Here is a 22,517-nt window from a genome sequence, read left to right as displayed (position 1 = left end):
CCATACAGAATTATGAACCATAGTTTCATGTAATGGGTCAACCACACGACGGTGCTGTTCTGTAACATACTGTACTGATATAAATGTTGTGGCAAGAGGAAGTATTTAGCTTTTTAAAGACAATACACTTTCACTAAATGCATGGGAAATGTACTGTAGTGTTTTGTTAGAAGAAACAATGCCATTACATAACTGGTCAAAAGTTACATTAATGGTGCAAAACATTATTGTTTAAGCACATGAGGAACAATAACAAATTCTGGGAAGATGATAAATGTGATTTTTTTCATGCCAACATCTCATGCAGCCTCCCACTGTAGCAGTTGGTCCCAGTTCTTAAAGGGGACCTATCATGCAAAATGCACTTTGTGATGTCTTTTATATATACATATGTGTCCCCGGTGCGTCGGGGAACTCACGCAGCGTCAGAAAATAAAACCCTCTCTCTTTTCCTCCGTACCCAAATCTTTTAAAAACGGGTGTACAACGAGCGGATACAGATTCCATCCGAACTGACGTCAAATCGGGAGCGGATCCACAGAAAGTTGCTATCAGAAACAATGCCTGACGTGTTTTGGACGTAATCTCGTCTTTGTTTACATTAGCAAGCCTTGCTAACACTCAGAGCTAACCTGTACTGTAGAGCACATGTGTTTAAAAAGCAGGAAATAAAAAAAGAACTCACCTTGTGATAAACCTGCAAGAGAAAAAGCATTGAGCTCCATACTATTTCAGAAATAATCCTTGACGTGGGTTTTAACAGGATGGCGTTTTATCACAGCAGAATTTAACTTTATCTCCGGTAGAATTCTGATCAGGCATTAGCACCGCCTCCTCTTCTTTCTTTTTTTTTTTTCCAAGCGGATTTTTCCAAGATCCGCGTTTCTCTAACAGGGCTTCAAAAGAGGGGTTTGAGCAGTATGAGGGATGGCTACAATGGGTGATCTGTTTGGTATTTTGAAAGAAAAACATCACAGACATGTTTTGTATAGGTATGGCCCTACAATATATGTTTCAAATATAGCATGATAGGTCCACTTTAAGTTGTGTTGAGTCAACATGACATGTTTGCCTTGTAAATAAGGACAACTGTGAAAATGGCTGCCATTTCTGTAGTGTAGACAGTGTGACAAACCAGCGACACTGTGTGTGGGTGTGTGTGCATACACATTGTCTGACACAGTGGTGCTCACTTTGACAGTTTGCAGTCAGAAACAAACCTGAAAGGGCTCTTTCAGATGTGGGAGGATCACAGAATGTGTGACATCAAGTGCGAAAACTCCCTAAATATATTTAGAGTCACAAAAGGTTTTTTACCAAAGTGTGTCATTGTGAAAGTTTGTGTATAGTTGTTTTTGTAAATAAAAAATAGATAAGACTTAAGAACTTGAACATTAAACCTTTGATAAAGGTGTTATCCTTGATGTTCTTGATCCATTTTAGTAAGATAGTGTTACTGAAAGGTTTGACTTGAGAAAGATTATACATTCTTGCATTCACATCTGATCATAATTTAAATTGCAAGTTCATGTATTTAATTTTAAATCTATAACTTTATTTAAAGTTAATCTTAATATCAATCAACCCTTTATTAATAATGGTTACTATAAAGTGTTACCTGCTAATTATACATTACAGTTCCATCAGCAATGTGCCTTAATGTTTCATTGGTGTGTCAACATCAAACATGTTTTACAAAATCGTATTTATAAAGAAATGTTACAGTACAATACAACATAACACATAGTCAGTTTACACCTAAAAAGAGGGCAGTGTAGTTTTTTCAAGTGTACCAGATTGTCTCTTTTTAACAACAACAACACTTTACTATCCCCGCCAAAACAAAAGCTCATGAATTAGAAGAGGATATGACAAATCAACACTTGCTATAATGTGCTTGGACGCAGAAACACTTTTGTCCCTTTCTTCCTCTGTTAAGCGGCACTGAGACACGGAGAAATACTGACTGCATGCAACTTATAAATGCCTGAGAAATAACTAAGACCTGAAATATGCTTTTTACACAGCAAAACAATGAGCACAGAGAAAAAAAAAACAATAATAAAATGAGGTCGAATTACATATTTCAGTTTGGCAAATGTCAATATGACTAGAATGCTAAACACAAAAGCACAAGATAATATGCAATAAGTACCTAAGGGGGTTCTTTGTGAAAGTGTTCAAGTCCATACAATGCGTGGCTAATTCTGTACATGTTAACAGTATGTTGTTATTTTTAACTGTGGTCCCTTTTCAACCTTTTTTAATCACATATTGCATATCATAAGTTACACAATAATTTAATTGTAAAAGCAAGCACAGAAGTTTAGCATGCAATGTCACATGAAACAAGATATTTAAGTTACATAGATGCATTCTCTTAGGTTGAGATTTGAAGAAAATTCAAAATCTTGCATCTCAAGACGATATTAAATCAGTTACATAAGTGCTTATAACCCTCCTCTCTCCCAAAAATATTAAAAAAGTTTCTAAGTGGAAAAAGTCCAGCGTTGCCTTGTGCTTTTAATTTGAAAGTCAGGTTGTAACTAACATCCCCGGATTATCAGGTGATACCATCATGACATCAGTTATTCATGACTGAACTATATTGTTGTATCAGTTGTCACCTGACAAAGAAAGTCTTAAGTGTGATTCTTCTCAATATATAATTGTCCTTCTATCGTCCTCTCTCTTTTTGGTCATCACGTGTAATCACCTTGCGTATCCAAGGGCTGAAGGCAGACACTTTGGTGTAGACGCCAGGGGACTGTTGTGTCCGGCAAGCATGACCCCAGGATGTGACCCCGTAAACCACCCAACCCCCTCCTGGACGCTCACACACCAACGGACCTCCACTGTCACCACGGCAACTGTCCACACGCCTCTCCGACTGGATGCTGCCGGCGCAGAGCATGCGGCTTGTGAAGGCGCTGTGGAAATGATGCTGGCAGTGACGACGGGGCAGTAGGGATATGGGGGCCTGCTGAAGGGTCTTGGAGTATGAGCGACCTGAGAAAAAAGGCAAAGCATTACAGTTTAGAATTAAAGTGTTTGTGAGCATAATGTTAGTGTTTAAACCATGACAGTGGCATGGGATGGTTATGTTGGTCAGTCTGCTCATCTATTTGGTCTTGTAGCATGACCAGTAGGTTTGCATTTTGGGTTTTGAGAGAAAGTCTGGAAACTATTACAGGGTTTGCCATCCAACTTTGGTACCCACAATCATGTTCATTAATTGAAAAAACTTTGATTCTTCTGAATTTTTACCCAGTGACCTTCATCCCATCATAATGTATATTAACACTTTGGTTATGAATAAATCCCTGCAATTCAATTCAAATCAACCTCAGATGTACTTTGTGTGTAGCACTAATTACACACTAAACTAACATGGTAACCACCATACCTGCTGAAAATGAACACGCTAGAATAACAACATCATCAGTGTGAGACTCTACTACTAGACTACTATAAGACTCCTATTTTCTGATTCATTTGACATGTGTGGACATGAAGTCCATGGGCATAGCTTTTTTTTGTTGCTTTGACCTGCAATTGGGCAGCAGACTCCGGTTGACTTGACCTTCTTATCAAAGGCACCCTCATTTTTTCAGGAATTAGCGAGCTCTAATTTAGAGATTAATCAATTTCAAGGTTTCTGGCAGAGTATAGGAGAGGCTGTTTTCTTTCATCTCATGAAGGATCCCAATTAAAGTTAATAAGAAATGTAATTCCCCTGGCATGCTGACAGTGTCTGTTTTATGTTGGCCTGTTGCAGGTTTTAACCCACAATATGCTACCTTTGATTAATATGCAGTCTCCGGTCATATTGTTGAACTTCCAGCATGGAACTTATCCCTTTGGCCAAACGTGTTTGTTGAGAGGTTGAACCTATCCAACAATATTTTCTTCTACTAATATTCTGCCCTCTTCTCCTGTACCTCTTTTATCCTTCCAGATATTTCCAGTACCTCAAACAACCAGTAACGACAAGGACCGGATCCCGCCATGGCTTTCTACACGTGAACGCCGGAATGCACAAACAAACTGAAAGGGGACTACTGATGCAAAGGTAACGAAGTGCAGTGTTGGGTTTTTCTGCTGCTTCTCTCTGTGACCACACAGTGTTAATAACTATCCATGGCGGCTTAGGATGCTAGGTATGTGTGTGTGTGATATATGAGTGGCGTATAGCCAAATGCAAACAGCTGAACAAAGAAGACATTGAGCTTTAAGTTAAACAAGCATTGCCAGCATCACACTATAAATAACTGATGTTGTCATCACACTTCAGTAATAAAAACACTCTTTCCCACAAAGACAATCTCCCTTGTGAATTCAATCGTCAAAGAAGACACAGCATCTCAAAAGGGAGTACATGTTTATGCACAAGTGTTTAGGAGACCTTCTGTTGCCCTTTGTGACTAAGTTGCAATGATTAATGACATTGGCATGTAATTTAAAGATCACTAACAGATGTGTGGCGGTGCATACAGTCAAGTGTTTTGAAAGATACAGAGCGTGAATTCAAACAAGTGCAATTACTAGTGAAGGATTCTCTTCTCCTTTAAATGCATTTGCAGCTGACTTTCAAAATTACTTGCATATGGTAGAAATACCGTGGTTACAGCACTGGATGTTTTACCTGTCTGTTCAAGTCGAACTCTACCACATATAGTTGTGGTGTGATATGATGTTCTATGATCCCTGATCTCCCTTAAAAATATTTTCTAGATTCCAATTTACCTGATCAATATTTTTTAAATAAACGGAATTCTAGTGAGGCATATACCAGATTATTTGCGATGATGATTGTAAAAACACTGCAGCCTTTTACTCTGTTTGCATTCATTTCAAGAGCTTGGCTCAAGGAAGAGGAATAAACAAACATACAAATATAGTCCTGAAATGAACATTTTAGAGATAAAAAAAAAGGGAAATGGGTTAGATCTAGTTGGATCTATCTTTTAAAGTCCCATCTTTTCTCACTTCCCATATCTTTAAATATTTAAAAGCTTAAAGCTCCTACACCTTCCCATTAACAGTTCCTCCAACATTTTAAAGTCAAGAATAAAATAATGACTTGCACCCCAGGGCCATCACACCCACCTCCTCTCTACACTACCACACACACACACACCCTCACCTGTATCCCCCCAGCCGGTAATGTGACAGTTGCTGGCTTGTTTGAGCACTCTCTCTTTCTTCATGGGCAGACAGGCAGGAAGAACATGACGGCTGAATGACACACACTCTCCCGGCATCTGGCCCACTGCCCCAGGTGACAGACGAACCAAGGCAAGGTCGTAATTGTTGCTTTGGGACCGGTAGCTTGGGTGGATGACGATTTGATCAACACCGTACTCTTCTTCGTATTCCTCAGGCACAAGGGAGTGGTAGTCGCCCACTCTAACTTTATACTGCTTGGTGCTGTTTCCATATCTGCAGAGAGAAATAGAGGGAAAGGATCGAGAAGGACCATTAAAGAAAGAGGATGTGTGTGCATGAGCAATCTCACTGCTGATACATAAATAACGAGCATTGGCTGGAGTTAAATCATCAATAGTTAAACTACATCTGGAAAAAGAATAAGCCATTACACTGAGCTCACACAGTAATAAAGTCAGCACTACTGTAGTTAATAGAAGAATAGATTGAAGCCCATATGTTTGAGGCATTATATTCTTCCTGCAACGTTTTCGATATGTTGATGGTCTGTCTTGGTCTCTGCCGTAACCATGACTAATAAGAAAGAGTTGCAAGCTTTTTGGACAACTTAAGAAATGAAAAAGGGAAGAATGATAACAACACATCTGTCATTGTGTCTTTGTGTTTATGCGTTAAACTGACTCATAGGTTGACATAATGAAGTCTTTTCCATGCTTTCTGTTTACTTGATTGAGCTGTTTGGCCTTTTTTAAATAAAGGTAAAGTAGGGTAAGTCAGGGGAAAAGGAGAGGCAGGGAGAGAAGAGAGGGAAGAGGAGAGGTGTAAAGGAAGATGCCTTTCGATCGAGCCAAGTCTCTGTGTCCAGTTACAACTGGTGGAGTGTTTCTGGAAAGATCTCCTGACCTGGGAATGCCATGACGTTCCTGGAAAAGCGGATACACTGCTGACTACGCATCTACGTACAGTGCATACCGAACATAAAGGCAACATCTCAGGATTAGAAAGGAGTTTGAATGTGACACCTCAGTTACTTTTCAAGTATTGTTGTTGTGGCTAAAAGCAGTTAAAAATCTGCTGGAGTTGTGTTACTGTTGGCAAGCCCTAGCTGTACAGCTTCAAGGTATAAATAGGTTTATCATGTTGACAGCATGTGACCACCGACCTGAGGTCACTCTTTTATGAAGCCACTAATCGGTAATAGTAGTGTGAGGGATAAGGAAACATGATCATGTTAGCTACACTTGGTAGTTGCACATTAACATGTAATTATAAAAGTATCGGTGCTTGTGTCAAAATTAGAACAAGCAGGAGTGTGTATGCCAACTTAATTATGTATTTTATGTTAATTGTGTGACTGCATAGGTGTATTTCTTTGTTGCTGTGTGTGTTTGTTTATTTACCACCCTATGTTGGTTACTGTAAGAAAGATGACACTGTTAAGTCGGAAGTTCCTATCTTGGTCTACGTGCTCTGGCTTGCTCGCAGCAAATTACGTTTTAAAGCTGTCATTGCCCAAGCTTACAGCTTGGAGTACTACAGACTGATATGTGATCAGGCAGCAGGGGTATTGTTTTGTATTTAACCTTGTTTGTTTCCTTACAGTGTCAATGATAAAAAATCTTACGTACAGCTCAAATATAAAATATAAATTCGGTGGTGTTTTAATACAGTATGCTCTATGTTGGTGTTAACTTAGAGTTTTCTTTGAGCCACAATAAGAATCTATAGTAAATCATGAACTGTTACACGAGGAAGGTGTTGAACTGTACATGTTGTTGAACTTATGTTGCGCCAATCTCCAGCAGTCAGCAAGGTGTTACTATTGTAGGAGTGTCATCCGTCTGAATCTGACAATTTCATTCCACAAGCTACAACACATTATTATATTCCATTCAATATAATTTGGGCGGTGGTGGCGAAGTCCATAGGGACTTGGCTTGGCTTGACCAAGTGCTACCGAGGTGTCCCTGAGCAAGGCGCCGTACATAATGGCAGCCCACTGCTTCTAAAAACTAGGATGGGTAAAATGCAGAGAAACCGTTTCGTTACATAGTACCTGTACTACGTAATGACAATAAGTTCAATCTTCAATAAAAAGCACAGCCTAAGGCAGAAGGTGTGTGAGCACATCCACTGGTACTAAATACTAACAACTAGCTTCAGATAAAGCCTATAGTTTATTCCCTCTTACACAAAGGAAACTATGGCACTCAACCACAAGAATGATCTGACGGTGTTATGTTTAAGGCTAACTATTATGGCTTCTGTAGTGCTTACACTGTAGTGCAATAAAATGACTTACCAATGTTAGAAAGGACTAAGAGTCAGTATTGCTTCTGCCATGGAGGTTATGTTTTCTGTTTGATCTGTTTGTGTGATTGTAAAATGGATCACAAAAATGTCCGGCCTGATTTTCCAGAACGTTTGTGAAGGGTGTAGCGTAGGCCAAGGAATAGCCATTAAATGTTGTAACAGATTCAAAACACAGGGAGGATACGCACAATGTTTTACATTTGTTAAGATTAGGAGATATGGCATATTTGGCAGAGGTCTGCTCTCTCACCGTGCCCGCTAGTTTTAATCTGCAATGGTGGTCAACAAATCTGTCAGTATTAATCAGTCCGAGAAGTCCTGATTGCTACATCCGAAATGGTCTAAATTTGCAGCATAAAGCTCAGCTGTATGCTTCCTGTGTGTGTCATTTAAACAAAGCAGAGGTGCAAGTCAGATCACAGCGTAGACGTCCCTCCATTAAGCCCTGGGGATGCCTGGAGAAATGGCATTGGAAAAGATTTAGTGAATGACCACTTCCTCTCTTTAATGTGGAACCATCTGGATTTATAGTGGTAGAGCTGCAGAGCCCTGTAAAGAGTTCTGGTTTCCTCAAACCCAATTATTGAGACTCATACTTCATAATGCAACCAAAATATATTACTCTTAAAAATGGAGTCTGACAGCCATACATGTGCTGCATAAATATAAAATGCAGACATTAGGGTTGGTGCTCTCACAACCCGCAACTTTATCAGATTTTCAACATTTGTTTTTGTTCTACTCATTTCCTTTTCCTATTTGTTTTCTTTTCTTCCGCCTTCTCTGCTGTATTCATAAGGTGATTGATTTCAAGGTGGTGGTACCATGTGGAGGCCACTAGACCAGATGAAGTGAAAATGATGACTCCCGGCCGACTGCACCACAACCACAACTAAAGCACTACTTATCAATGCTCACATTGTTGAGGTTCTCATGCTTCTGCCAGACTTAAATGTACAAGGGGAAGCAGACAATTAGTTGTGTAGTTCTGCTGGAGCTCAAGGCAGAGTTAAATGTATGCATAAGCACAGACACATTACCATGAATAAAGACTCCCAACCAATCACTGACACTGACGGGTGGAAACGCTGTGTTGTGAGTGCATGGAAAAGGGGGAGGGGGGGGGAGATGATTGGCCTGTGTTTTGAGAGGCACGTAAACAGATATATGGTAAGTCATTATTTCCTTGCCTTCATACTGAACCTTCTGCATTGCAATATTTGGCTTTTTAAAAATGTAACATAGCGTGTCCATTTCAAATTGTGACACATACAAACATGAGTGAATACGTGAGTTAATACGTGGCAGTATGTGTTTTTGACCTCTTGAAGCAGTGTGCTGATGTGAGGACCCAGCAGCTGTCAATCAGAGTCGCTCCACACACCAACCTCCCGTCTCCACGAGATCCTCGCAACCGAACCGCGGCCTGCCATGGCCAGCCCCTCTAAAGACACACAGCGCACACACACACAAAAACACATTAAAACACTTTTTTAAGAAGTGAAAAAGCCCTTAAGAGGAGCCAACATTGCAACAATTAAAACACTTTCATATTGGGTATGCCATCCGCGTGACAACCTTAAAAAGTGATACAGAACATTACTAGCACCGTTTACAAATATGATTTCTTTTTAAACATAAGCATAAATGCCAGAATACATTTAGTGTGAACTTCTAGTGTAAACACGCCTGATGTATTCTAAACATGCGTACCCACTAAAACACAAATAAATACTCAGTGTGTAAATACTCAGTACCAAAGTTATTTGGTTTTACATCCGCCCATACAGGTGACCACACACACACTCACACACAAGGATGCATACATGTTGCTTTTCTCTATGTTTATCCCAGCATGTTTATCTCTTCTTCACACACACACACACACACACACACACACACACACACACACACACACACACACACACACACACACACACACACACACACACACACACACACACACACACACACACACACACACACACACACACACACACACACACACACACACCACACACACACACACACACACACACACACACACACACACACACACACACACACACACACACACACATCATTCACACGTGCTTTGCTTTAGAGTAAATTGTTGCAGATGACAAACATTAAATACATTTATTACTGACATTTTGCTTTGCCCACATATAGTTTGTGTTTGTAAGTACACACAATTATATATTATATGCATGTCGCTATAGATCAGCTGTTTTCCATGTGTCCAATATTCGTATTCTATATGTCTTTGGCAGGCGTTCTATGCACTCTCATTAATCCCTCCTGTCCTTTCCAGCTTACCTCAGAGAGTTTTCTCCTCCTATAATTCGTTTCTGGCGAGTGTGTATAAGCCTCAAACCACAGATTGAGTTGACAGGATCTGACAGAGACAAAAGAGGAACCATTGAGCGTGTATATGTGAGAGAGTGTAGGAGGGTGATGATTGCTAAACCATACATTTTAGCTCAGATATTGCCTTTTTTAAATATTTAGACTGATCCAAAAAAGAATACTGCTTCAAATTAATATTTTACTTCTACATATGAACCTGAAAAATAAAGTAAATAAAATAAATGAGAGATCGTTTTCATAGTCTGTGTGTATCTTGTGTTAAAACATACAAACATAGACTGAGCTATTTTTCACAAGAGGTAATTTATCATACTGAAGAGACAAAACATTCTCCTGCATTGGTTTGACTTTCCCCAGTATGTGAAAAATTGAAGTAATAGCATATGTGTCGGTAACGGATAGCATTGTGTGAGTCGCCCTGATGGGTGACAGACAGGGTGAAGAAATAGCATTGCTCTCTCCATTTTACCATCTGGAAACACACACACCCACAGAAGTTCTCTCAGAATCTTCCCTCCTAACTTCTCTTGAGCCATTTGTTTCTCATTAGTTTTCCAGTGTATTTGACATGATGGAAATGTTTGTTAAACACATTCATTTATTGTAAGGAAAAAACAAACCGTACTGACCTTTCACCTCTTGGTAGCTGTGCTGAGATTCACCATAGTCACAAATGACCCCAGCGTCCTCACTATGGCGACAGTTGTGTGTGCCGGGTGGCTGTTTGATGCAGTCTGCCAACGAACGCTCCTCGCCGCTGCACTTCACATTGTCCACGTGGATCGGTCCTGTCCCTTCCCCGAAGTACGCCATCACACGGGCCTTTGCCACCCCACTGTGGTAAATAGCAGGGAAACAAAACACACACAGATTTAGTTGCCATTGCTTAATAAATGATACTAGTTGGAAAACTGAAACTCCGTATTTACTGTAGGTTTGAGGTAAGAAACTAAGTTTCATAATAGGAGCATTAAATACAAAAAAGACAGGAAGCAAGCAAATAAACGTCATGAGAAGCTTTTCAAAAAAAGAGAAAGAGGTAAACTATTCCAAACTCCAAAATGTAGGGCTTTGACTTCAAATGCTTGCTCTCCCATCATTTTAAACTTAGCTCTGAACATATAGACCCTGGTTTGCCAACCTGAGAGACCTATAAGGACTCAACAATTCAAACAATGTAATCAGGTTTCACCTAGAAAAGTAATAAATAAAATATGATACATTGTAGGCTTCACCAGTGGGCAAAGGAAAGAGATGAAACTGGAGTAATGTTCTCCCTGCACTTTGTTTTTGTTAGAAGACGAATTGCAGCACTTTGGACCATTTCCAAATAAGCAACAGCCCATGTCAGAATTGTAAATGTAGCAATGTATGTTGGTCTGTTCCACTAACATTGAAAGGTTAAATGCTTGGCTGCCAGATATTTCTGTCTATATGTGTGTGTGTGTGTGTGTGTGTGTGTGTGTGTGTGTGTGTGTGTGTGTGTGTGTGTGTGTGTGTGTGTGTGTGTGTGTGTGTGTGTGTGTGTGTGTGTGTGTGTGTGTGTGTGTGTGCACGCGTGTGTATTATCAGATAGGCGGTGATGACATGTTAGTATAGATGTTATGGTCTGACATTCTCTGGCAGTGACGCACACCGGGTCAAACCACTTTTACAATCTGATAACAATATTTGTATCAATTTCTCACCTCTGACTTTAATTAGCAAACAGCTAGCACACAGAGGCCTACAGGTGGTGGGTGTGTATGTAGGCCGGTATAGGCTGTAACTGGGATTTTAATTAAGACTGATAGATTACCGACAGGGAGGATCTTGTGTTGCGGCCCGGGGGTATGATAGGTGGCAGGTCTTGTATCCCAAATTGTCCAAAGGGAATCTCATGTCTCTTATTGAGACATCTAGAATTGTGTCTGTGACTCCAATAGCTCCCTGAGCGGTATTTAGCATGCAAAGGGCGAACCTCCAACTCACTTGGAACCGAGCCTAGATCCTGACATTGAACCTGCTTGCTGTGTTTCTTTGGAAACACAGCATCAGTCAAAAAATGCCACACAATCTGCTTCGGATATTAAAAGATCAAGTTAAAAAGAGAAGTCAAAAGTTTTCTCAGATATTATATTTCGTGTTTGCATCTTTAAAATGTTGGATAGTATTTATTTACTTGGCTGCATTTTTGTTGGATCTGTTCTAAGGGAGGATGAAAGAAAAGATCAGCCTCTGTGACCTTTTTTGTCGCATGGCAACATATTCACAATGTGATTTTAAAGGCTTACAATAAAACCCTATTCTGTTGCCCTCTCGTTATGTATATATATTATTGTTGTTTTTCTACTTTATTTTCATTTTCTCATTATGATTAGATTTGATTTAGTTTTAAATCCATTTTTGAGTTTAAGTGTATACAGTAAGCACTTTGAAATTACCTTAGTATAAATGACATATACTTTTGCTTCATAAATACATTTCCAGCTTTGCCTTTTTTTACATTTGCAGATATACAAAATAAATGGTTACAAACAAGCAAACTTTTTGCCTTTAAATCAGTTTCCAAGCTAATGGTATGTTTTAGTACGCTCTATTTTGTCCCTGAATTTCTTTCACAAAATATATTTTTATGTATTATGCTGGAAACTTTTTCCTTTGTGTTTTACAGTTAAATGTTGGTCCTTCTTTAATGTGACAGTTGAACTTGAAAATAATTTGTGTGAAAGTCTCTGTGTATTAATGCATACTTTCTTTTATCACTCCCAGAGCAACCTCTCACCCTTGGGGACCTGCTGTGTGTGTAATGACCTTTCACCACACCCTGTGTGAGACAGAATGATGATCCTAACATGACTTTTACACGCCTCTAACACGCTTAATTTCTCTCTCATGCTTATGCACTCCAGATGTGGCTTTCATCTACATGCAATGTGTCACAGAAAAGTGGGTGGCTAAGGGATGAGCGTCATGCTGAGCAGTGATGAGAGAGAAATTGAAGACAGTTTGTTACGATACAGTTTTCCCTTGCCACCTCATTGCCATTGTTTTGGAAAATGCGACAGTGTCTCAGAGGGAAGGCATAATGGGACACAGAGAGGATGAGATGAGGTAGTTTGCTTAGCCTCAACATATCTGTCACCGTGAATGTGTCATGCACAATTGGCCTGCCCTTTAATTGGATGTGTATCTTGGCTCTGCAAAAGAGCACAGCTTAAACCCCTAATAAAAGCAGCTGGCAGCACACCAGAGGCGGCTCCACACAAGTGCTCTGAAACTTGAGCGTAACATTTGTTAAGATGGATTAATGAAATATAGTGATAGATATAATAATATAAGAATAAGATAAGTAATGTAATGATTTAAAGCATATAGTTTAACTTTTTCCATTGCAGGAGTGGTTGGAAACTCCAGACATGCTTGATGAGGTGCTAACTCAAAACAGTCAAGGGTTGAAAGAGTTGGAAGGATGAACGGTAGACAGAGTAAGGGGGGGCAGGTGTAAGACAGATGCCAATTCTGAGAAGTGGAGATTGATTTTGCAAACAGAGTAGGCCGTCTGGCTTCACTTAAGTGAGTGTAATGTATAGAGTGATCACATTGCAATGCCACAGCTCTCAACTGAGCCTCTCAAAAATATTAACTGTATTCCAACATTCTGACCATGACTAAAAATGAACTGTTTTACTTAGGTCAACTAACTTTTATCATTTGAGTTTTCCAGCAAAATTCTGAAAATGTATTTGCAAAATTCCTAATTGACAGATTATCGATAGTTAATCCATAATGAACATAATAGTTGGATGCTGCTGTGAAATACTTTCCTCTCTTTAAACCTCAATGGTCATTTCTACACTTCCCAAATGAACCTACGTAAAAGAGTGCATTAAAAAAAACGTTTTGTTTGAGTATGGCATTATATTAGCTCATGGTCCATGCAAGTTGTTGTGCTTGTTGGAGTTTGTTACCCAGAAACACAAGACTCTTAAAGAAGGCAACTCAAACACAGATGCACATATACAGTACATACCTGTATCCCATCTGCCGGCATACCACCTCAGCGTCATGGTCAGTCCATCCGTCATCACAAACGGTCCCCCATTGCCCGGACAGATAGAGCTCCACCCGACCTTCCCTAGGACTCTCTCCTCCCACTAGTCTTACCGGCATACCTGAAGAACACACAAGCACAATTCAGAATCACTACACAGACTTGCCCTGCTAAACAATATATTTCTAAAATTCCCAAAAACCCCTGACTCTATAAATACTACAGACACTACACACATTCCTTATCAAAACTGAGTGGGGCATGTGCTCCCTACAAAGGAAGTAGCTTGAACACCTGTCTGTTTGCATGCATAACAACTTGTGTGTCCAGAAGGGGACATTTTTGAACTTCTGACTCTATAAACAGATCCTATATTTTCATTGCCTTTCTGTTTTTTCACAGTCTCCCCCTCTTGTATTTGTCTCTCAAATGCTATTCGCTTGTGTTAATCAAATCAGTCTGGTATTTAAGTTTAAATCATCTATCATCAGGGTCTGCCCACAGATGCCTAGACATTTACACACAAACACACACTAATGTCATTTATGGGATGCTAATGTATTTTCCATGTGTGGACCCTTTCAGGATCAGTTTACACCCTGACCAAGTCATTTTATGCTATGAAAAATAAAGATGTTTTTGTTTTGTAGATCAAAACTGCATTTTCAGCAGTCTTCAATTTAGCCTTAAAATGTTCTCTGTGGCTGTAGTGAGTTGAATAATATGCCGCCTTTGAACACTGTGCGTGTAGGAGTTATAGGAGTGGGTCATTAAGGTAATGAGAGTTAAATGTGGGAATGTTTACTTGTTTGTTGGGGTTGGCAGTTGAGGAAATGCTCATTTTTGTCATCTATCTTAGAACTACAAACACTGTTTTTATCTCTGAACTCTCTCAGCATTGCTGCTCTGTTACAATACATACAAGATAGTCTCTTAGAAAATAGTGAAAGAGAGAGAGAAGGAGAGAGAGGAGTAGTGGGGGGGGGTGTTCAAAGCACAGACGGGCTTATCTGCTTTTTCTCCTTTTCCCAAAACAACATAAACCAATCTGCCTGTTTTAGTTGAGCGGGAAGGAAGGATTTGGTACACACATAAACACTCAAACAAATACACACACATTATTTGTAGTAATAACACAATTATTCAGTGGTAATTGTCAGGTGACAGTGTCTCTGAGGCTCTGGCCAAAAAACATAAGCTACCTAACTGCAACTTTTCATCACTTAAAAAAAACATGATGTATCCTCTCTGTGACATTCACCAGACTCATATCTATTACATTCAACATTAAGACAGATGACAGAGAATGAAACAGTTATAGGATGAGGTGAAATCTGAGCCGCTAGTAGTTCTATCCAGCGCTATGCGTTTACATCTTTATTGCTGTCTGGAGGCTATAGACACAGCTTGATTAATGGTCCTACCATTCAACCCTTTCTTCCCCTTTCAGCAAAAACCACTGAACCTCTTATAAAGAGGAAGTAGTTCAGTGTTATGTGTGTCTGGGAATACATCAACCCACTGGTGCCCAATTTGATTTTGCAGTTAAAAATAGTGAAGAATTTTACATCAAGGTGATTTACTTTAGGTAAAGGTTTGCAGTAGATCCATTAAGCATGACGACTTTACAAGCTGCCCAGTTAATAAGGCAGGACACGCCAACTAACAGCTGTGCCTTTAAACGTAAGCATGACTTACATCATCCTCTATCCCTCTCTTGGAGCAGGTTGGCTTTCCTCTTCTAAGTAAGATGAGATCAAATTAACTGCAGGTTGAGTTTGGCAGAGATCTTAGAAACAGATTTCAGCTTGCACTTCCATTATCAGATTGTATGAAGTGGCAGGAAATTACATAAAAGCTTTCATGATTCGCTTTCCTTTTCCACTGACAAAAGAGTATGTGTGCTCTTTGTGCAAAGTGCCAAGCTCTTTGTCTTTCAAAGAATTGTGACAAACTAAATCTGCACATACATCATGTCCTTTATATCAGTATCCAACAACATAGTAAAAGTAACATTGAGCCTCTTTCACACATTCGATGCCATCTTAGCCTTTAAGTCTTACAGTAAGATAAGATTCTGTCTTACTCATTGGAAGACTCTCTCCATTGCGACCAGGGCTGCAAGCGATGTTAACATCTTCATGATGTGTGCAGTCGTGCCGGAGCCACTCGTTCCTGTTGCACACTAATATGCTTGGTTCTTTCCCTGTGCAGCTCACATCATCCAAGAGAATGGGACCTGACCCCACCCCGAAGCGCGGGACTGGAGTGATGTCTAATCCTTCGGAAAGGAGAGTCTCACCTAATCTGCAAGGTAGACATGTGCACACACAAACACAATGTTATTCTAACTTATTAATAGTACTGAGATTGATGCATGTGTATATGACGACAACATGACTACTTCACATTACCTGTAACCAAGTTGTCGGCACACTACTTGTGTGTTAGAGTCTGTCCAGCCGTCATCACACACTGTCCCCCACCGACCACGGTAAAATACTTCTAAACGTCCCTCATAGCTGGTTGCGCCCCCAACCAACCTAAGAGAGCCATCTGAAGAGAAAGAAAAACAGAGAGTTGTCCACTGCCCCATACATCCAAGCCCCAGAGAGTACATCCAAGCCCTTCTGCCCCAATAACATAACATATCCTGGTTTGGCTTTTATATCTCCATATGTGAACATATTTGAATAGCATTGACTGCTAATGCTGTGTCAGGTGGTGTTCTACCTGTAAGAGGGTTGCAGGACACTCCTGCATCCTCAGAGTGCTGACAGTTGTGTTCCCCCCAGGCACTTTTTGGACACTGCTCCAGAGTGAGCTCATTGCCTGTGCATCGTACCTCATCCAGCAGCACACGGCCTGAACCCTTGCCAAAATGTCCCTGGCCCCATGCCCTCGCTACACCGCTACATAAAGAAATGACAGAATAATAGAAGGTTTGGTTTGCAGTTATTTTGACACATTTAAAAACAGATGCACTGATTCACCCTTACTGACTTTAAAGATCTCCTATCATGCGATAATTTCCTATCATGTGATTAAACGCCATATCATGTTCCAAACCAATTCAAGACTTATTTCTGAAAAAGTATGGAGCTCAAATGCTTATTTTCTTGTGGGTTTACTACAATGTGAGTTCCTTTTTTAATTTCCTGCTTTTTTACACATACTCTCCAGTACTGCGTTAGCTCTGAGTGTTAGCGATGCTTGCTAATGTAAACAAATACCATATTACTTCCAAAACACGTCAGGCATTGCATTGATTATTAGAGCAACGTTTCTGATAGGGCCCTGGGTGTAAAGCCAGCCCACATTTCCGATATTACGGCATATCGGCAGCAAATCTGGATCAGCTCCGTTGTACCCCCGTTTGGGTACGGAGGAAAAGAGAGAGGGTTTTATTTTCGGACACTTTGTGAGTTCCCTGACACACCGGGGACACATATGTATGTATAAAATACATCAAAAAGTGCATTTTGCATAGGATTCCTTTAAGGATGCTGTTCTAGTTGAATGTGGAATTTGGATGAATTAAACCTATTGTACATTTTTTAGATGCTTGCCATGCATATCCAGAGACATTGCAACACCAACACCACATTGGCATAGACAAAAAGTGCACACATCAAGATTTGAAGAGTGTGTAGCGTTGCTAAATATGCATATCTCAGTGGTACTAGAATTCATGCAGGAACAATGAGCCTGATTCATTATCTGACCCCAGATGTGCTTTACTGCTTGCTCCTCTCTGTGTGTGTCCAAATGGAAAGAATACTTTTCATACTTTTGGAGACAGAGAGAGAGACTGACGGCTGGACACCCACATTCATTTATCTCAGCCTCCAAGTCGATTTTTCTCTCACACATTTTACTCTTTTTCCCATACTTACAATGTATTTCCTTTATGCTAATTACTGGTTGGAATTCATGTGAGGATGGGCACTAATTTGTATGTGTGTGTGTGTGTGTGTGTGTGTGTGTGTGTGTGTGTGTGTGTGTGTGTGTGTGTGTGTGTGTGTGTGTGTGTGTGTGTGTGTGTGTGTTTGCCCCTTCACCTCAGCCCCAGTTGTCGACACACCACCTCTGCATCACTGTCATCCCATTGGTCGTCACATATGGACCCCCACTGCCCCGCATGGAAGACCTCCACTGTGCCCTCTGACCCCGATGCACCTCCCACCAGCCTTATAGGGAGCGCCACTTCTGCTGGAGCCCACACAAGCATTTAAAACACACATTTTCACTACTAGGTAAGGTAACAAAAATGTCAGGACTTTTGTCGTTTTAAAGTACAAACATGAGGAAAGTTAGAATTGAGTAGGAGTTGTAGAAATGTTGAAGGTTTGTTGATTTATCAGAGTTCTCATCACATCCAAACACTCATAGACCTACAATTCCGAATGAGGAGTGCCTACCTTGCTGCTGTGTGCAAGTGATGGCTGCAGCCAGATTACATTCCCCTCCATTCCACACAGTCTTAGGACACTGGAGCAGGTCTGACTCCTCTCCCTGGCAATGGACTGCCCTCCAATGGAGTTTGGCCATGCTTGGATGAAACAGGGGAACTGCACGTGCACGACCTGAGATCCTGGAAGGAGATGTAGAAAGTAAACGACAAAGTTTAACTTATCTGAAATAGGTAAAAAACCTATTTCAGATAAGTTCAACTTTGTCGACAAGTGACGTTGAACCGTTTTATCGTATCAGAGTTTTTTCAAGAGAAATGTAACCTAATTAGGGTATTTTGGCCCTTATTTTTAAGTCACCTGAGGTAATTGCTGCAGCCAGGCTCAGGCAGCTCATCTTAGAAGAAAAAGTACAACAGACGTGTTTACATGGTAGCAGTAACCTTGAGCCATAAGTATGTTCATGATCTGCCATTGGAGGGCCAATGCGGTCAGCAGTTTTACTCAAAACAGCTTCAATAGCTGGCCACGTGAAAGTCATCACCAACGATTCCAGCTGACATATGGCTGACATTTGCCCCTTTCCCTTTCCGCTGTGGACTTTCATTGACTCCTGTGTGAATATGCACACACAGGCATGTGTTCATGTCAGCATGCGTGCCAGTGTTGGAGTTAGTGTCAACATGTGTAGTAAGTGCACAGAAGGTCTCTGTTCTCCAGGGAAATAAGACGCTTTCTGAATTGAGAAACTGACCCCAGCTTATTAACACTGTCAATATGTATGATCCGTCTACGTTCTCCCTGGAGACCCGACAAGTCAGTGGCTTTTCTAGCATGAAAGCACCTTTAAATTCAAGACCATAAGACACAGTCAAGAGAGAAACAAAGAGAGCTGGTAACAAGGTAAATAGCTGAGCGCTGAAGGTATTTAAATACCGCTGGAGAATGGGGGGTTGGAATGCAAGGGTCACATAAGAAAGGTACGAGGACTGTGAAGAGAGTGCATGTGTATGTCTAGGTTGTGGTGAAATTCTCTAGCATTCCCACCAGATTTCTATCACACTCTTACCATATGTAAAATCTCTGTAGGCAGCTTCACATGTGAATTTATGTGGCAGATGGTGATTGTACTGGCACCTGTGTCTAAACAAATATGTAAGCGGGGGAGGCAGACAGAGGCCAGCAAATAATCCATGTCCGAGCGCATGTGTGTGCATGGGTTCTCTCTCACCCCTTGCCCAGCTGTCTGCAAACCACTGCAGCGTCTTCGTCCCCCCAGTCATCGCTACAGACAGACCCCCACACTCCTCCAAGATAGATTTCGACCCTGCCATCTAGCTTGGTGCGGCCTCCTTGCAAACGCACAGAGCCTGGGATGGAAAGAGAGTTGGAGAACAGACTATTAGTACAGCATATTCTGACAACACTGTAGGGTTGGCTATTGGTGCTTTCACAAAAATATTTACACAATTATATTTCTTAGAATTAATTAGGATTGATGTGGATGCATTGACTTTGAAGGTAAACGCAAATAACAGAACGGCAATTCTGTCAAATTCAGAAAATTACACAATTTAGGGGAAAAAAAAACTTATGTTAAGTTACAATGATATCAAAATCTCAAACAATATCTATTCTCATAACACTTTATCAATATTGCGTTGATATATTGTCAAGCCCTAAATGAAAGTGTTAAAAAAAAGAGGTAAAAGAAAGGCAGGCTTTGTTTGATTTGGTCATGATGACAGGGGATCACACAGGCGTATACAACTGTGTTATAAATGATCCAATCAATCTGTCAAAAATCTGTGTCAAAAGGGCTGCATTTAAAAAGTATCATTTTACATCAGTTCATGATATCCATTGACATAACATTTTGTGTGAGTCGACACATCACAACCAGTCTATATAAAGAAAACACTTACTTTTAACTGTTGTTAAAATACACTATAACACTGTTTGACTATGTCCTTCTGTCCGTCTTTTGTCCTCAAACACGCATGGTGCAACAGGATTTGGGATTGAGTGTTTAACAGATGTTGCCTAAAGTGTACAGATTTTCCTCATAGACTTTTTCCTTCCGTGCAGGTTGTTTATTGATCGAGTAACTTGAATGCCATATCTATTTTACATACACATTATGTAGGTTATTAGGAACAGGGAATGTAAGGGTGCATTTTCAAACACACATGCATAGGAGAGTCATTCGCTCTGTCTTTTCCTTACATGAAGTTGGAACAAAAATAATCTGGACTCCAAATATAAGGTGTGCAATTGTTCAAACATCTTACATAACTGGAGCAATACATCAATTCCATGTATCAATTACAGGAAGAGGATTTATTCATGATGTGCCAACACACTACAAGACTAAAAATACCACAGGCTGCTTCTCGTGTGCCAGATCATGGATATCACACTCTTCCTTTCACCACTCTATATCATACTTCTCTCCCTTTCATCAGTCCGGAGATGTAGAGTCGTCTTTGCCCTCACTTTTCTTTTTAGCAACACTAATTGGCTCAAGCCTGTGTACTTCATAGGTTTGGATAATGTGGTGTTCCCCATGTCAAACTATTTTTAATATGGTAAGAGACAGTGTATTGAGATGACTCACTTGCTTTTTGTGATCCTTTGGACTGTGTTATTCCCAAACACCCCATATAAGCAAATACCTGTGCACTCATTACAACACAAATGTGCTTAGACTTGCCATCTGCATAGACTGCTCTCACACCTGGGACACTGAAGGTGTGTCCTGTCTAATTACTTCAGCATGGGCTTCCTGAGTTGAACACAATTGAGCTAGAACATTCTTGCACACAGAAGTAAAACAAAAAATCTGCTTTTCATCAGTCCAAATTAATATTAATAATGTCCTAGTAAAGTACATCTACATCTTATCTTAGCATGTTATAAGTTAAAGCGACTTTCTAGATATTGGGCAGCCTGTATTATTTTTTAGATTATCATTCATTTCATTTCATTTTGGCATTTCAGTTTATATAAATTCATAATGTTGTCGACATATTCCTACAGATTATGAATCCCCCAAAAATAAGTATTGCTGTGTATGGGTCTTCGTGTTTACCTTGTTTACAGTCGCAATAGCCCCAGTCAGCTCTGCCTTTGTGGTTCCTAAAAAAGCACCAGGGTCGGATCCTGCCGTCCGGGTTGCGGCAGTGGTTATGCTCTCCAACTCCTTTGCCCGGGTAGCGCTCCTTGAAGCCGGCCACTTCGGTCCAGTTCATACAACGGGTGCCGGACTCGGTGACGTCTATCGCTCCCCGGTAGAAACCGTCTTTCCCACGGCTCTGGACGCAGTCAGTAAACGGCAGGATGAATGACGGGACGCTGCTAGAATAACAGAAGCCGCTATTCGCAGCCAAAAGCGCGGCTGTAAGAGCAATAAATGCCACATTCATGGTAGGTCTCTGGCTGTAAGGAGGCGAAGACAGCGCCTTCTATCATCAATCGCTCCTATCATCAGCTGAGGAGGCGATTTCCAGTCAGGCTCATCGCTTTGCGGTGGGACGAGAGTGTGAACCGGGAAAGGAGAAACGACGCCGATCAATGAAACTCAGATTTGCGTGGGCTAATGGGCAGACTGCCCCCCAACGAAAATCCAATAACGTATAATCGAAGTAATTTTCCCCATAATGCGATTTGACACCATTTTATTATATTTGGCAATTGTAGGCCTATGATGTCTAATACAAAATCTGTAATCATGTTTAGTATCACAAGCAAATTCACAGGGAATAGAGAGGGACACATAATGTAAATTATAATAAGGCTATTGTAAATATTAGCCGGGCCATATAAACCGTGGCATGGTATCCATGCTCCCAAAACATTAAAAGCACACTTGCAATTGTTGAAACAACGCTAAAATGAACTAAAAGATGTGTTAACAGTTTATTCTGGCGTATGCATTACACTTCTGATTCTCATCATAAGTTTAAGCAATTCCCACACCATATTTAACCTATAGGTCTAGTAGTATCCATATTTACTTAAGCCTGGCAATTAAAAAGCATTTACAATTAACTATTTTTTAAGGATCTTCTTGTTGTGGCCACATTAGTGAAGCACACTATCTGAGAGATGCTGCAGTTTGGCGCAGAGGCAGAGCGGTACTGGATTGCATGATTTTGCTTTCTGCTCTCTCCCTGATGACAGGATGGAATTGACTAAATAGCGCCTCCTGCGTCAACAGT

At 40.5% G+C, this 22,517-nt stretch overlaps 1 protein-coding gene across 1 annotated transcript; it reads right to left on the bottom strand.

Moving 5' to 3' along the window:
• Nucleotides 1-1,684: 1,684 nt before the first annotated feature.
• Nucleotides 1,685-21,758, bottom strand: prss12 (serine protease 12). Its single transcript, XM_034120361.1, has 13 exons — nt 21,389-21,758; nt 19,529-19,667; nt 18,307-18,479; nt 17,947-18,094; nt 16,619-16,797; nt 16,300-16,441; nt 15,972-16,192; nt 13,865-14,006; nt 10,482-10,687; nt 9,802-9,880; nt 8,805-8,924; nt 5,147-5,442; nt 1,685-3,009 (listed from the first exon to the last, which is right to left on the bottom strand). The coding sequence occupies exons 1-13, from the start codon at nt 21,720-21,722 to the stop codon at nt 2,678-2,680; spliced, it is 2,511 nt and encodes an 836-aa protein (XP_033976252.1). The 5' UTR covers nt 21,723-21,758; the 3' UTR covers nt 1,685-2,677.
• Nucleotides 21,759-22,517: the final 759 nt, after the last annotated feature.

This window comes from Trematomus bernacchii, unplaced genomic scaffold (genome assembly GCF_902827165.1).
Source record: "Trematomus bernacchii unplaced genomic scaffold, fTreBer1.1, whole genome shotgun sequence".
NCBI lineage: Eukaryota > Metazoa > Chordata > Actinopteri > Perciformes > Nototheniidae > Trematomus > Trematomus bernacchii.
Note: the sequence above shows the minus strand (reverse complement) of the source record. Positions and strands in the feature narration are given on the sequence as shown.

What these genes read in the sequence shown, in the direction of transcription:
- prss12 (XM_034120361.1), bottom strand. Translation starts at nt 21,722, where the DNA reads ATGAATGTGGCATTTATTGCTCTTACAGCCGCGCTTTTGGCTGCGAAT. An exon ending in TGCAGACAGCTGGGCAAGGG is followed by an intron (nt 18,480 to 19,528) that starts GTGAGAGAGAAC and finishes ATCTCCTTCCAG; the next exon opens with GATCTCAGGTCGTGCACGTG. An exon ending in TCAGCACACTGCTTCAAGAG is followed by an intron (nt 5,443 to 8,804) that starts GTCAAAAACACA and finishes TTCTCTCTGCAG; the next exon opens with ATATGGAAACAGCACCAAGC.